Source organism: Lolium perenne, chromosome 3 (assembly GCF_019359855.2).
Source record: "Lolium perenne isolate Kyuss_39 chromosome 3, Kyuss_2.0, whole genome shotgun sequence".
NCBI classification, from domain to species: domain Eukaryota; kingdom Viridiplantae; phylum Streptophyta; class Magnoliopsida; order Poales; family Poaceae; genus Lolium; species Lolium perenne.
This window is the reverse complement of record NC_067246.2, coordinates 332,938,160-332,955,368: the sequence shown is the minus strand read 5'-3', so window position 1 is coordinate 332,955,368 and position 17,209 is coordinate 332,938,160. Positions and strand designations below refer to the sequence as shown.

The 17,209-nt window shown below is 47.9% G+C and overlaps 1 protein-coding gene across 2 annotated transcripts in view; it reads right to left on the bottom strand.

The window, feature by feature from the left end:
- Positions 1-5,926: 5,926 nt before the first annotated feature.
- LOC127345851 (uncharacterized) overlaps positions 5,927-17,209 on the bottom strand; it is an 84,253-nt gene continuing 72,970 nt past the window's right edge. The window contains exons 1-3 of one of the 2 annotated variants that reach the window (XM_051372382.2): positions 8,210-8,376; positions 6,583-8,127; positions 5,927-6,505 (exon numbers count right to left, since the gene is read on the bottom strand). In XM_051372382.2, the coding sequence (XP_051228342.1) occupies positions 6,149-6,505; positions 6,583-8,127; positions 8,210-8,221 (1,914 nt within the window). In that variant the 5' untranslated portion in view covers positions 8,222-8,376 and the 3' untranslated portion in view covers positions 5,927-6,148. Of the gene's footprint in view, positions 6,506-6,582; positions 8,128-8,209; positions 8,377-17,209 lie in introns of those variants that run through there. The other variant, XM_051372383.1, reaches the window with a different exon arrangement.

The following is a 17,209-nucleotide window of genomic DNA, read 5'->3' as shown; positions in this document are numbered from 1 at the left end:
CCCTTTACCAAAAAATGTGCACTTCAATTGTCGGGCTCTTTGCCGTGAGATCTGGTCATTGCAAACAACAAATCCAAATACCCCAAACAACACCAAATTTTGTTAATTTTTGCAAGGACGGCCAAACATGTAATTTCCACCACAGTTTTGCTTTCAATTAGAACATATTCTCATGTTCCCCGTAAAAAAAAGTCAGGATTTTTTTTTTTGCTATTTGTTGCAAAAAAAAAATTGGAGCAGGAACATATATGCCTTGGTTAAAATGTGCAATTCCGCGTCCGCTACACTTCTTTTATTCAGTTTTGTCACTCCGTTTGTAGTATTTGGAAGGCTATCACTCTTTGGCTTCACATCCAAGAGGTTCAGCCTGCTCTTCTGGTCCGTCCCATACTCCCATACGTAGTGTTAAGGACTGCTGGTTTTCTGAATTCTTGCACCGTGGTCCGTGGCCTTCCCATGAAAGCCATGGCCTTAATTAGCAACCATTACATGGAAAGTTTGGAATTAGCGCAACTCTGCATATCTCGAACCTACAGGCAGCGTTCATTGGTGACATTAAACAGTAGTCTACCTGCGTTTTATGTTTGTTTCTTTGCATAGCCTCTTGATGCTTTGGAAAGAGATTGTGGAGATGGTCCATGTGGTGTTTTAAATCTTTCTCTTCTTACATGCTGAAAAAATGGCAACTTAATTGACTCGTTCCAAAGAATAATGATCGATTACATATATATACTTGAAACCATGCCCGCATTTTATTTCTTACAATCCATATGACCAATCAACATAAAAAGAGTTATTTAAAGGACACAATTCTAGGATGAAGTAATCAATACAAAGCTATCTCAACAAACATGGTTTCGTCTTCAATGAACTGCCTCTTACCTTAACACCGCCTACGACAGGAGTAAAAGCAGATAGGAATAACACAACGTGGTGGGCAATACGGACGAATAGGATAGACCCATGGCGGTGGACATGGTGGTGGTGGTGGACATGGTGGTGGTGGTGGGCAGACCGGAGGTGGGCAGACCGGAGGTGGAGGCGGGCAACAACAGCAGCAACAACAACAATAACAGCAGCAACAGCAACCGCTACCTCCTCCTCCACCACCACCACCACCTCCTCCTCCTCCTCCACCACCACCCCCACCACCACCACCGCCGCTAGAAGAACCGCCTCCACCACCTGCCGTAGCAGTAGCCGTAGCGGTGGCTGTAGCCGTAGCAGTGGCAGTCGCGGTAGCATTTTGAGCGTTTGACGAGGCTGACGCTGAGGCAGATGCGGAAGCTGATGCAGCCGTAGTCGATGGGGTGGTTGTCTTACCACCCCCTCCTCCTCCTCCCCCGCCACCTCCCCCTCCACCCCGGACACCTCCTCCTCCTCCTCCTCCTCCACACCGACAACAACAGCACCCACCGCCTGCAGCAATGCATCGACAAACACAAGAACAACGCCCACCTTTCCCCTTGTTGTTCTCGCGGTCGGTCAACGGTGTGTATCGCGAGATCTCCTCCCAACTGAGCTTTGAGCACAGTGGATGCACGACGATGTTGCAGCCTGGGCGTGAGCAACAGTACCGCATCCCCTTAGTAGGGTATTTACAGACGACGCAAACTGGCTTTGGGCAACCAGGCGCCGGTTCCAGGATGCGCTTCAGCGGGTGATCACCCCTGTGCACGGCGCTTGGCTGTTCCTCCTGCAGCGTCGCGCAGTCGATGTGCATCTGGACGCCACACGTCCTGCATCGGAACCTCAGATCGTCGGGCAGCCCGGCGACCTTGCACAGGTCGCAGGTGAAGCCGGTAGCGACCTTCTCCCAGTACAAAAGGCCGTGCGAAGCAGGATGGGCGTGGTAAAGCTCCCAACCTTTCCCTATGTAGCCGCTGTACGCCGTTGAGGAGTACGCCATTGCGGAGGTGTGTGTGTGTGTGCGCCTTCTGCCTAATGGATGTATAGGGGTATTTATAAATACAGAGGCACAGCACGAGTGTCTTACATGACCTCAGGAGAGAGGAGCTCTCTTAGACGCTACGCCAATATGGTCACCGTGTAACTCTTTTTTATTTTAACAAGATGGTCACCGTGTCTCGGCTTCCACTTATTGAGTAAGAAGGCACATGTGTGACGTGTGTAACCCCAAAATACAATATTCTCCCCTCAAAAAAAATTACAATATTCTGAATAAAGACTATACGAACCTACTAACAAAAATGATAATTTTGGTTGGATATAGAGACAAATTTGATAATAAATGTAATTTAACTACTCCTTCCGATCCATATTAGTTGCCACTAATATAGATGTATCTAGACACATTTTACTTCTAGATACATCCATACTAGTGGCAAGGAGTAGTATTTTCAAAATATATATATTACTCCCTCCGTCCGTAAAAGTTCGATAGATTTGATATAATACATGAAACTTTCATAGTTTTTTTTACCAAGAGTTAATGAAAGTTGATGAAGCTTGGTGATTTTTTTCTTTCAAACAATTAGTTTTCACTCTTTTTAAAACTTGGTTCCTCATAGTCATAAAAAAATGGCCATTATTGTATTTTTCAATTTGCAGACACAATGTTTTAAATCTAATTTTATCGAGTTTTATTGTGTATAATTATGTTTGCATGTGTTACGGAATTCAAATTTAAAATTTTGTCGAAATAAAATAACTTCTAAGCTTTTCTAAAAGATCTTGTTGAAAGAAATTCAAATATTTAAACGAATTTTCATTGTGATAAATATTTCAATAACTATGGCTCTTGTAATCCCGAGCTAGAAATTAAATTTTTATAATAATTGATGGGAGGGAGTACTAGTTTGGGCCATGGTGCATCCATGCATTCCCTATCTTAGAGCAAATCTCAAAATCTCACTCTCTCCTCCAGCTATGAGATAGAAACAACATAACTTTTTTTTTCTAAGCCATTATTTGAGTAAGGGCATTCGAGCAGCCCGATGCAAACCTGTCCGTTTATGCGTGTTTGAAAAATAGGTGTGCATCCCTTCAGCGGACCGACACAAAATGACCGGCATGTCTGCAGGGATGCATTTGCGGTGCAAATTTGTGTTGCGAATGCGTCTATGCGGTATCCATGCCCACCGGTTAGTGACTAAAATTATGAAAATTATATTTTATAAATATTTTTTGGCCAAAATCATCTTAGAGAGATGGTTAGATGAGTTTACCTAATATATGGCGGCCGCACCTGCTGGCCACCGGCATGCCCAGAAGGCCCGGCACCGTCGGAGCTCCTCCCACGGTGAGTCACCACACGGGCGGCGAAGGAAGGATGCCTCCTCCCGCCAGCGGCGTGCCTACCTAGGCCAGAGCCTAGTCCCAGTGGGCTCTAGCCACTGTGGCCGCTACTAAATCCGCCTCCACCGCAGCCGCAGCCTCCGCCGCCTTGATGGCCTCCTTGTCGGCCTTGTAGCAGGCCACGTACCTCGCCACCATGGACTCCGCCAGAAACACGTCCGAGGCAACCTCCTCCAGCTCATGGCTGTCGAGGTCCACCCGCATCTCACCATCAACACCTCCTCGTTTTCCACGCGGTGGACGCCTACTGGGGCGGAAATCTCGTACGCCCGCCTAATGGCGAGTGGTTGGGAGCGCTCCTGCTCCTCCACCGCAAGGGACTGGCGACAATCATCTTCCTACCGGACGGTCTCAAAAGATGTCAGCAATGCCCGTTGCTCGTTGAAAGCCTCCTGGTCACCAAGGTCGTCAAGGTCAGCATCGTCACCAAGGTAGACGATGCCCTCGGGCTCGGGGCACAGGGCGCGAAGGGCTTCCCGCGACTCTCGAAGGATCCCCTCGCCTCGGCGATCTCGGCATTGGCCACCTGGATTTTGGCCATGGTAGACGACGGGGGTGGGCGATGGTGCGACTTGAGGGACACCCGCTCGCCCTCCATGGCGACTGCCATGCGCGCCGACGCCTACGTCGCCTCTCCCATGCCCTCCCGGTAGGGGCTGTAGAGCGAGTACTTGCGAAGGTAGGTGGCATGTAGAAAAACAATTTGAAACTACCGGATGTCTTAAAGTTCTGGTGAAATTGTGTCATAAAAGAAGTCTATGCCTAGCCTGGAATTCAAAGTAGCTTTCTGTCAACGTTAACTTCTAGACTACCCAATATGACTTATGGTCATTTTTTGCATCTGTCTCATCAGATCCATATGACAAGGTTTGTTGGTGCATACGCCGATATTATCTTAGTAATTAGTTGGTGCACCACTAGGAGGATTATTTACACGGATTTAGAATGATTTTTTACCACTAATGAAGCACGTGTGAGAGTTAACTCTAGGCACTTGTTCACATGCTCACATGTTTCCGTTTACCCTTAGTTAGTAGTCATATTATTTCAAAGGAGGAGCAGGTGGTACGCGCCTCGACCGGGTCAGCAAAAGCCAATACTCAATGTTCTCCTTTTCCTGAGCGAGTGTCTAATGGTGACTTACATTTGTAACTAGATTATCCAAATTACATCACACTTGTCAGCTAATAATAAAGAAAATAGTTGGTGCAAACAATAATAATCTAGCAGTTGGAAGAAGAATAAAAAGTAGATTAACATTACTTTGGATATCCACCCTCCTACTTTAGTAAAGTAATTAGTGTGTATAATAATACTAGATGTGTGTAGTCAACTAATTAATGCTGTGTGTGAACTGGAAGAACCATATTGTATTGACCATATTATCTCATTATCTCAAATAAACCTGTTTTTTTACAGAAAATACAAAGTGAGCATACATTTTAATAGTTATGATAGGATAGAGGACAAAGTTAATATACGTGTCATACACTCATACACTAACAATTATTTATTCATAAAAGTTCTAGGAGAGCCAGATATTTTGTCTTGGTGCGTGAAACCATCATATGGATGGATGATTCACATGAAAAAACTATGACTCAACACAAATAATAACACTATCTAGTGCTATCAAATGCAGGAAATAATATGATTGTATCAACTATAGATGACTCACATGATTGCATAACCTAGATGTGTCACATGATTACATCATATAGACGGGTGTATATATATTTTAGGTTAATAATCGGACCATACATGGGCTAAACCACAAATGAAGCGGTTATTGCACATGATACGACTCCGGATGAAAATTGTCTAGTTATGTTTCACCGTTAAAAAGACTACCTAGTGTGCATGTATTATGGAGCGGTTGGGAGCGCGCCAGCTCCTCCGCCGCAAGGGACTAGCGAAGATCGGCGTCCTACGGGACGGTCTCAAAAGATGTCAGCAGCGCTCGTTGCTCGTCCGTCGCCCCGAAGGACTTCTCGTCATCGAGGTCGTCAAGGTCAGTGTCGTCGCCAAGGTTGACGACGCCCTCAGGCTCGAGGCACAGGTCACGGAGGGCTTCCCGTGACTCTGGGGGCATCCCCTCGCCTCGGCGAGCTCCGCATTGGCCGCCTGGATTTTGGTGGTGGTCGACGATGGAGGTTGGCGATGGAGTGACTCGAGGGACACCCGCTCGCACTCCATGGCAACTGCCATGCGCGCCAATGCCTATGTAGCTTCTCCCATGCCCTCTCTATAGGGGGTGTAGAGTGAATACTCACGAAGGTAGGCGGCCCTCTGCTCCCCATCGAACTGACACAGCGCGTCGAGATGCGCTGCGTACGGATCTTCCAGGTAGCAGGCGCGAGCCATGCATGGCGGTGATGCGCCTCCAGGTGCGTTCGTGGTCGTCCATGGCTTGTAGATAGCAATTGCCATAGCGACCGAGCGGCGGCTATTATAAAGGCACCATAGGGCGGGAAGCAGCCACCACGTGCAGGGAAACGGTGCTGCAGCGCGCCAAACGCTCGGACTCGCGGGAATTGGTAACCCTAATTGCGGGTGGCAGAACTCGGTTCGTAACGTTCGTTAATCGTCATTAAAAGAGCTTCATAGCAAAAACAAAGTTCCAAGGAATCTTATCTTCTTCTTTTATCTCCGTATATTCTTCTGACTTGCCGAACCTCTGACGTGCTGAAAGTAATCACGAATCACAGGAGAGAGAAGGGATAATGCAGTTTGACCATGTGCTTAGATCGCTACTAGGATAGTAGGCTGGTAGGATACTAATGTACCTACGTGTAAACATTTCTTCTTGTACTCTTGTTCGGTCAAACGATCACCGGCTATGAATGATATTGGGATGTGCGCCCTCCATCTCCCTGACCTTGGCCTCCAGCATCTCGACGGTGTGGCTGCAGTTCACAAGGTGCGCGTCGGTGTTGGCTACCTCCGACCTCAGGCTTTCCGCGAAGGCCTTCTTGCCCTGCAGCTGCTGCTCCAGCTCCACGATCCTCGTGTGGGCACGCTCCACCGCCGCCTCATTCTTGTCCCTGCAAGCCACGGACGTCGCCATCTCCTCCTCCGCTATCTCTTCCGTGACTGCCTCGACCATGACGCGCAGCTCCTCCTTCTCCGCCTCGAGCACTTGGACCCTTTGTTCCAGCCGAGTGATTCCACTGGCGTGCACCAGAGCCTGATCGAGATCAATCAACGAGATTAACTGGAGTCTGTAATCCAGAACTTAATTAATCCAAGTACACGGGTACCTACCAGGTGGATGTATGTGATGATGGTGCGGCTCATGTCCTCGACGGAAACACCGTGCAAGGAAGAGGTGATCCCGGAGTCCTCCACTTTTTTGGCCATGGCCAGCCCAAGGGACTTCTCCATCTTGGGCCAACCAGGATGCTGAGAGATGTCAACGAGGCTAGTTCTAGCTCTCTTCTGGCCGCCGTTTGACGTGAGAAGCATGGCCGCCCCGAGAAGCAGCACTGTGGCGGCGAAGATAAGGCCGGAGTAGTACGGGTTATTGCTAACCCAGATAATTTCCACCTTGCCTAATTTGCCCTCTTCTTCCTTTTCTTTGTTAGCTTGGTTTGTGAAATCCTCTCGCTCAGTCACCAGGACCGGGATCTCCAACGTCTCTGGGACGTTGTCTGGCTTTTTATCGTCTGGGATGGTCTCTTCAACAACCCCTCCTTCATCCTCCTGGGGAAGCTCCAGCATGGGTATCGGCTTGGCATTGGCTTCCATGGCCAAATTCACCAGCCTGCGGGCCCGATCGAGCTCTGCCGCCACCCCAGGGCAGATAGTCTCGTCCGTGCCCGCGTCATCCGGACGCAGGACGGACACCTCAGTGTCGTCAAACTGGATATCGTCGCCGTGGTCGGGGTCCCGGTACAGTCCGCCGACCGTCAGGAGGCGCTCCTCGTCCTCCGGGACCGTCAGGTACACGATGAAGCTCTTGTGCTCGCCGGGGTAGAGGTCGTGGATGTATATCGTGACGGACCCTCTGACGCCGGTGCCCACGCTCACCCGGTGGCCGCCAGAACCAAGCGCGGAAATCGCCACGCCTTCTTGCGCCTGCAGGTCGATCTGCACGCCCAGAGCGGCGTCGACCGACATGAAGCCGTGGGTGTGCGCATCCTTGATGTTGTCCACGTCCTGCTTGCCATACGAGTACACGCCGGAGGTTTTGCCAGCGCCGTAACTCAGGGCACTTAGGCTGTCGTCGGCTCCCAGACCGAAGGCCTCCGCTGACAGCTCCAGGTCAGGGCTGGTAAGGCTGTCTTGCTTCTGCCCAGGATCGGCGACATCTCCGTCGTCGTCGTCGCCGCCGTTTGACAGGAAGATGATTCGCCCGACACGGTTTGTATTCTCGTCTTCTCCACGCTGTGCTAGGATCTTCGCGGCTTCCTCCGTCGCGCCGGTCGTATTGACACCGCCTCCTCCCGCTGGCGCCGCTGTCAGTTTGTCAACCACTGCTCTCGCGACGGCCCTGTTTCCCTCCGACATCTGGCTGAGCTCCGTGCGGCGCTGAACCTGGTCGTCGAACGACACGACGGACAGGCGGTCGTCCGGGCCAAGGTTATCGATGACGAACACCATGGCCTGCTTCATGCGCTCCAGCCCCTCCTCCTCGCTCGTGCTCCCGCTGATGTCGAGCACGGCGACGAGGTCCACGCCATCGGCGCGCGCGCTGACTGCTCCAGGAGCTGCAGTCACACGCACCAGCACGGCGTACTCCTCGCGCCTCGTGGCCCGTGGAATCGACTTCGTGCTCGCCGTCGTTTCCAGCCTCACCTTGTCGCCGGCCTAATACACAACGGAGAGAAACACAATAGTAATCAACATATGACCAAGAGATTAATGCTCGGCAAAAGAAGGGCGTGCATACCTGCGTTGTCATGTTTGTTTTGCAGGTCAAGCAACGATCTGATCACTACAATATAATTCGAGAGTTTTTGGTGAGTGCAAACTCGAGAACTGTAATGTTCAAGCTTAGCTGCTCCAAGGCAATACGACTAACGTCGATAGATATATATGGGAGATCAGAACTCCAGAGTGGCCTCGGGAAATTGCCCACATTTCAAACGCTACGGAGGGCCCAATTTACTCAACAGCCCTCGAGGACACGTTCGGCAAGGGCCTAGGGGGTTTGTTGAAGTGTGAACATCCTACATCAACCATTTCAAAAAAAAAAAAAAAAAAAAAAAAAAAAAACAGCCTAGATCAACACTTCTCAAGTTTGTGGTCAAGCTCAAAATCCGTCGGATTAGTTTCTACACTCAGTCTCTCGGAGGTGCTCATAGGGTTTGGGTGTGCGTGCGTTTATAGAGAGTGAGTCTTTCCGGACTTCGCAACAGTGGTATAAAAATGGGGGCGGCAGCACATGTGAAGTTTGTAGTCTTACCTTTCAGGGTGAAAACCCAAGATTTTGCCTTAACTAGTTGTGCATGGTAATGTTCTTGTTGAAGGTATTGTTTTGATAGCGGAGACTATCTTTAGGGTGAAAATCTAAGATCTTTGATCGGACGACGGTTGCGCTGGTGCACTGTTCCATTCTTGGAGGCGTCGCTTTTGACGGGTATGAATTTTAGGTGTTGTCGTGGTGGTGGATGTATTGTTGTTGCTAGGGTTGGGATACTGTAGCGGGGCTTTTATTTCTTAGTTTTTTTTTCACTTTTTTGGATGTGTGCATCCGTAATGTTATTAAGGCATTGCGTTGTTGAAGACTGAGTGTAATTGATATCTTTTGATATTAATACATTCCCTTTATCAAAAAAATGTGTGAGCATCTATATATGTACTAGGTTTCTGTTATCACCAGAATTTGACCGGATCAGAGGTGGGCCGCGATTAAGATGGACTTGAAGAATATACATGGAAGATATACATGAATCGGCCTTGTATACAAAGTTTGGGCTAGTTTGCCCGTGTATCTGTAAATATAGTAGGATACGTGTCGGTTAGATAGAATTTGGCTCGTGCACGGTTGGAATTATTTCCACGTTAGAAAGTCTACGGACTATAAATATGTATCTAGGGTTATTGAGAAAAAAGGAACAATCACGTTCATCACAAACCAATCTAGGCGCATCGCCAACCCCTTGTTTCGAGGGTTTCTTCCGGGTAAGCATCATGCTGCCCTTGCGATCTAGGTAGTATACGTTTATTCGTTGTTCATGCGTTGCTCGTGCTGAAGCCTTGTTGATGGCGAGCAACGTAGTTATCATAGATGTGTGATGTCTACGGGAGCTTTTATTCTTGTAGACAGTGTTGGGCCTCCAAGAGCAGAGGTTTGTAGAACAGCAGCAAGTTTCCCTTAAGTGGATCACCCAAGGTTTATCGAACTCAGGGAGGAAGAGGTCAAAGATATCCCTCTCATGCAACCCTGCAACCACAAAGTAAGAAGTCTCTTGTGTCCCCAACACACCTAATAGGTGCATTAGTTCGGCGAAGAGATAGTGAAATACAGGTGGTATGAATAAGCAGTAGTAACGCAGCAGTAGTAACGCAGTAAAACAGTAAACAAGCAGCGATAGCAGTATTTAGGAACAAGACCTAGGGATTAGACTTTCACTAGTGGACACTCTCAACTTTGATCACATAACAGAATAGATAAATGCATACTCTACACTCTCTTGTTGGATGATGAACACCACTAATTGCGTAGGATTACAAGAACCCTCAATGCCGGAGTTAACAAGCTCCACAATATTCGATATTCATGTTTAAGTAACCTTAGAGTGCATAACAGATCAACACAACTAAACCAAGTACTAACATAGCATGCACACTGCCACCTTCACACTATGTAGGAGGAATAGATCATATCAATACCATCATAGCAATAGTTAACTTCATAATCTACAAGAGATCATAATCATAGCCTACGCCAAGTACTAACACGGATGCACATACTGTCACCATTACACCGTGCAGGAGGAATAAACTACTTTAATAACATCACTAGAGTAGCACATAGAATAGTAGTGATACAAAACTCATATGAATCTCAATCATGTAAAGCAGCTCATGAGATTATTGTATTGAGGTACATGGGAGAGAGATTAACCACATAGCTACAGCGGAGCCCTCAGCCTCGGGGGTGGATTACTCCCTCCTCATCGTGGAGGCAGCGATGGCGGTGAAGATGGCGGTGGAGACGGCGGTGGAGATGGCTCCGGGGGCAATTCCCCGTCCCGGCAGGGTGCCGGAACAGAGAGTTCTGTCCCCCGAATTGGAGTTTCGCGAAGGTGGCGGCGCCCCTGGAGTCTTTCTGGAGTTTCGTCAATTGGTACTGCATTTTTAGGTCGAAAGGGGTTTTATAGGCGAAGAGGCGGCGCAGGAGGGCTGACAGGGTGGCCTCACCCTAGGCCGGCGCGGACAGGGTCTGGCCCGCGCCGCCTTATGGTGTGGTGGCCCCCTGGCCCCTCTCCGACTCTTCTTCGGTGTTCTGGAGCCTTCCGGGAAAAATAGGAGGTTTGGCGTTGATTTCATCCAATTCCGAGAATATTGCCCGAACAGCCTTTCTGGGACCAAAAACAGCAGAAAACAGCAACTGGCCTTTCGGCATCTCGTCAATAGGTTAGTTCCGGAAAACACATAAATATGACATAAAGTGTGCATAAAACATGTAGATATCATCAATAATGTGGCATGGAACATAAGAAATTATCGATACGTCGGAGACGTATCAGCATCCCCAAGCTTAGTTCTGCTCGTCCCGAGCAGGTAAACGATAACAAAGATAATTTCTGGAGTGACATGCCATCATAACCTTGATCATACTATTGTAAGCATATGTAATGAATGCAGCGATCAAAACAATGGTAATGACATGAGTAAACAAATAAATCATAAAGCAAAGACTTTTCATGAATAGTACTTTCAAGACAAGCATCAATAAGTCTTGCATAAGAGTTAACTCATAAAGCAATAAATCATAGTAAAGGTATTGAAGCAACACAAAAGAAGATTAAGTTTCAGCGGTTGCTTTCAACTTATAACATGTATATCTCATGGATAATTGTCAACATAGAGTAATATAACAAATGCAATATGCAAATATGTAAGAATTAATGCACAGTTCACACAAGTGTTTGCTTCTTGAGATGGAGAGAAATAGGTGAACTGACTCAACAATATAAGTAAAAGAATGGTCCTTCAAAGAGGAAAGCATCGATTGCTATATTTGTGCTAGAGCTTTGATTTTGAAAACAAGAAACAATTTTGTCAACGGTAGTAATAAAGCATATGTATCATGTAAATTATATCTTACAAGTTGCAAGCCTCATGCATAGTATACTAATAGTGCCCGCACCTTGTCCTAATTAGCTTGGACTACCGGATCATCGCAATGCACATGTTTTAACCAAGTGTCACAATGGGGTACCTCTATGCCGCCTGTACAAAGGTCTAAGGAGAAAGCTCGCATTGGATTTCTCGCTATTGATTATTCTCAACTTAGACATCCATACCGGGACAACATAGATAACAGATAATGGACTCCTGTTTTATGCATAAGCATGTAGCAACAATTATTTTTCTCGTTTGAGATTGAGGATATATGTCCAAAACTGAAACTTCCACCATGGATCATGGCTTTAGTTAGCGGCCCAATGTTCTTCTCTAACAATATGCATGCTCCAACCATAAGGTGGTAGATCGCTCTTACTTCAGACAAGACGAACATGCATAGCAACTCACATGAAATTCAACAAAAGATAGTTGATGGCGTCCCCAGTGAACATGGTTATCGCACAACGAGCAACTTAATAAGAGATAAAGTGCATAAGTACATATTCAATACCACAATAGTTTTTAAGCTATTTGTCCCATGAGCTATATATTGTAAAGGTGAAGAATGGAAATTTAAAGGTAGCACTCAAGCATTTTACTTTGGAATGGCGGAGAAATACCATGTAGTAGGTAGGTATGGTGGACACAAATGGCATAGTGGTTGGCTCAAGGATTTTGGATGCATGAGAAGTATTCCCTCTCGATACAAGGTTTAGGCTAGCAAGGTTATTTGAAACAAACACAAGGATGAACCAGTGCAGCAAAACTCACATAAAAAACATATTGTAAACATTATAAGACTCTACACCGTCTTCCTTGTTGTTCAAAACTCAATACTAGAAATTATCTAGACCTTAGAGAGACCAATTATGCAAACCTAATTTTAGCAAGCTCTATGTATTTCTTCATTAATGGGTGCAAAGTTTATGATGCAAGAGCTTAAACATGAGCACAACAATTGCCAAGTATCAAATTATCCAAGACATTTTAATTACTACATGTAGCATTTTCCGTTTCCAACCATATAACAATTAATGAAGCAGTTTCAACCTTCGCCATGAAAAATAAAAGCTAAGAACACATGTGTTCATATGAACCAGCGGAGCGTGTCTCTCTCCCACACAAGCATTTATTCAAACAAGAAACACAAACAAAAGCACACAGATGCTCCAAGTAAAGTACATATGATGTGACCGAATAAAAATATAGTTTCAAGAGAAGGAACCTGATAATTTGTCGATGAAGAAGGGGATGCCTTGGGCATCCCCAAGCTTAGATGCTTGAGTCTTCTTGAAATATGCAGGGATGAACCATGGGGGCATCCCCAAGCTTAGACTCTTCACTCTTCTTGATCATAGTATATCATCCTCCTCTCTTGACCCTTGAAAACTTCCTCCACACCAAACTCGAAACAAACTCATTAGAGGGTTAGTGCATACACTACGGGAAAAAAGCTCAGTGCCGTGCACGGGTCTTTGCCGTGTGCTTGCAGCGCCCTTTGCCGTGCGGAAGTTCTTTGCCGTGCGCCTCGCGCACGGCAATGAATTCTTTGCCGTGTGGCTTCCGGGCGACGCACAGCAAACAAAAAGCGCACGGCAAAGAGCCAGTTCAGCGCTCGGCAAAGCAAGCAACGCACGGCAAACAAACCAAAAGCTCACGGCAGAGAAATCTGCACGGCAAAGAGAGAGCAAAGGCGCACGGCAAAGCAGCGGGCACGGCAATGATGCCTTTGCCGTGCGTGGCAACTCTTTGCCGTGCGTTTTTGCACGGCACAGAGGGCAGTTTCATTTCTTTTCGTTCTTTTGTAGTATTCATATTTATATTAATACTTATATTTGTTGTAAAATTAGTTTTTACTTTTTGTAGACTATTTGTTAGTGTTACTTAATACAATCTGTATACCGATAAAACAAGTAATCTACATCTTCATCGACCCCTCCCCCCAACATATCAGGGTTTCAGAGCAAATTAACGGGGGTTCGGTGTCTGCTAAGTGTTATCGCCCCCACATATTTGGTGCAATTTCTTACAGCTTTAAACCTTACACGACACTTCCAAACATATTCTTGGTCCACATGAAAGTTTGGCTGGGATTCAATGCTCCGGAGGTCTTCCCCCCCCCCCCAACACAGCGGTCTATATATGGGCCCCGGCGGTCTACCCCCCCTAGATTTTTCCGTGCGAGGTTCCACCAATGTACTTTTTCATAGGTTTAGTTTTGTTTAGTCCATATACACATGGAAAGCTAGGTTTGGCACACTTTGGCACATTATAGCCACTCGTTACCCGCAGCGGGACACTTCAGCCTACAAGTCGAGGAATCTTCCAAGTGTTATCGCCCGAAAGAGAGGAATGCCACACATGGGAGCTATGCCTTGCACCATTTGGTGAATCACACCTTCCAACACACTTTCACACATATCCTAGGTCCACTTGCAAGTTTTGGTGGCATTCCGGTGCCCGGCGGTCGTTCCCCCGATAACGGCGGTCTGAGTGCCGCGGGGGGTCTACCCCCCTAGATTTCTCCGCGCGAGGTTCCACCAACATACTTTTTGATAGGTTTAGTTTTGTTTAGGCCATATACACATGGAAAGCTAGGTTTGACACACTTTGGCACATTATAGCCACCGGTATACCCGCGGCGGAACACTTCAGCCTACAAGTCGAGGAATCTTCCAAGTGTTATCGCCCGAAAGAGAGGAATGCCACACATGGGAGCTATGCCTTGCACCATTTGGTGAATCACACCTTCCAACACACTTTCACACATATCCTAGGTCCACTTGCAAGTTTTGGTGGCATTCCGGTGCCCCGGCGGTCGTTCCCCCCCGATAACGGCGGTCTGCGTGCCTCGGGGGGTCTACCCCCCTAGATTTCTCCGCGCGAGGTTCCACCAACATACTTTTTGATAGGTTTAGTTTTGTTTAGGCCATATACACATGGAAAGCTAGGTTTGACACACTTTGGCACACTATAGCCACCGGTATACCCGCGGCGGAACACTTCAGCCTACAAGTCGAGGAATCTTCCAAGTGTTATCGCCCGAAAGAGAGGACTCTCACACATGGGAGCTATGCCTTGCACCATTTGGTGAATCACACCTTCCAACACACTTTCACACATATCCTAGGTCCACTTGCAAGTTTTGGTGGCATTCCGGTGCCCTGGCGGTCGTTCCCCCCCGATAACGGCGGTCTGCGTGCCTCGGGGGGTCTACCCACCTAGATTTCTCCGCGCGAGGTTCCACCAACATACTTTTTGATAGGTTTAGTTTTGTTTAGGCCATATACACATGGAAAGCTAGGTTTGACACACTTTGGCACACTATAGCCACCGGTATACCCACGGCGGGACACTTCAGCCTACAAGTCGAGGAATCTTCCAAGTGTTATCGCCCGAAAGAGAGGAATGCCACACATGGGAGCTATGCCTTGCACCATTTGGTGAATCACACCTTCCAACACACTTTCACACATATCCTAGGTCCACTTGCAAGTTTTGGTGGCATTCCGGTGCCCCGGCGGTCGTTCCCCCCCGATAACGGCGGTCTGCGTGCCTCGGGGGGTCTACCCCCCTAGATTTCTCCGCGCGAGGTTCCACCAACATACTTTTTGATAGGTTTAGTTTTGTTTAGGCCATATACACATGGAAAGCTAGGTTTGACACACTTTGGCACATTATAGCCACCGGTATACCCGCGGCGGGACACTTCAGCCTACAAGTCGAGGAATCTTCCAAGTGTTATCGCCCGAAAGAGAGGACTCTCACACATGGGAGCTATGCCTTGCACCATTTGGTGAATCACATCTTCCAACACACTTTCACACATATCCTAGGTCCACTTGCAAGTTTTGATGGCATTCCGGTGCCCCGGCGGTCGTTCCCCCCGATAACGGCAGTCTGCGTGCCTCGGGGGGTCTACCCCCCTAGATTTCTCCGCGCGAGGTTCCACCAACATACTTTTTGATAGGTTTAGTTTTGTTTCGGTCATATACACATGGAAAGCTAGGTTTGACACACTTTGGCACACTATAGCCACCGGTATACCCGCGGCGGGACACTTCAGCCTACAAGTCGAGGAATCTTCCAAGTGTTATCGCCCGAAAGAGAGGAATGCCACACATGGGAGCTATGCCTTGCACCATTTGGTGAATCACACCTTCCAACACACTTTCACACATATCCTAGGTCCACTTGCAAGTTTTGGTGGCATTCCGGTGCCCCGGCGGTCGTTCCCCCCCGATAACGGCGGTCTGCGTGCCTCGGGGGGTCTACCCCCCTAGATTTCTCCGCGCGAGGTTCCACCAACATACTTTTTGATAGGTTTAGTTTTGTTTAGGCCATATACACATGGAAAGCTAGGTTTGACACACTTTGGCACACTATAGCCACCGGTATACCCGCGGCGGGACACTTCAGCCTACAAGTCGAGGAATCTTCCAAGTGTTATCGCCCGAAAGAGAGGAATGCCACACATGGGAGCTATGCCTTGCAACATTTGGTGAATCACACCTTCCAACACACTTTCACACATATCCTAGGTCCACTTGCAAGTTTTGGTGGCATTCCGGTGCCCCGGCGGTCGTTCCCCCCCGATAACGGCGGTCTGCGTGCCTCGGGGGGTCTACCCCCCTAGATTTCTCCGCGCGAGGTTCCACCAACATACTTTTTGATAGGTTTAGTTTTTTTTAGGCCATATACACATGGAAAGCTAGGTTTGACACACTTTGGCACACTATAGCCACCGGTATACCCGCGGCGGGACACTTCAGCCTACAAGTCGAGGAATCTTCCAAGTGTTATCGCCCGAAAGAGAGGACTCTCACACATGGGAGCTATGCCTTGCACCATTTGGTGAATCACACCTTCCAACACACTTTCACACATATCCTAGGTCCACTTGCAAGTTTTGGTGGCATTCCGGTGCCCCGGCGGTCGTTCCCCCCGATAACGGCGGTCTGCGTGCCTCGGGGGGTCTACCCCCCTAGATTTCTCCGCGCGAGGTTCCACCAACATACTTTTTGATAGGTTTAGTTTTGTTTAGGCCATATACACATGGAAAGATAGGTTTGACACACTTTGGCACACTATAGCCACCGGTATACCCGCGGCGGGACACTTCAGCCTACAAGTCGAGGAATCTTCCAAGTGTTATCGCCCGAAAGAGAGGAATGCCACACATGGGAGCTATGCCTTGCACCATTTGGTGAATCACACCTTCCAACACACTTTCACACATATCCTAGGTCCACTTGCAAGTTTTGGTGGCATTCCGGTGCCCCGGCGGTCGTTCCCCCCATATAACGGCGGTCTGCGTGCCTCGGGGGGTCTACCCCCCTAGATTTCTCCGCGCGAGGTTCCACCAACATACTTTTTGATAGGTTTAGTTTTGTTTAGGCCATATACACATGGAAAGCTAGTTTTGACACACTTTGGCACACTATAGCCACCGGTATACCCGCGGCGGGACACTTCAACCTACAAGTCGAGGAATCTTCCAAGTGTTATGCCCGAAAGAGAGGAATGCCACACATGGGAGCTATGCCTTGCACCATTTGGTGAATCACACCTTCCAACACACTTTCACACATAT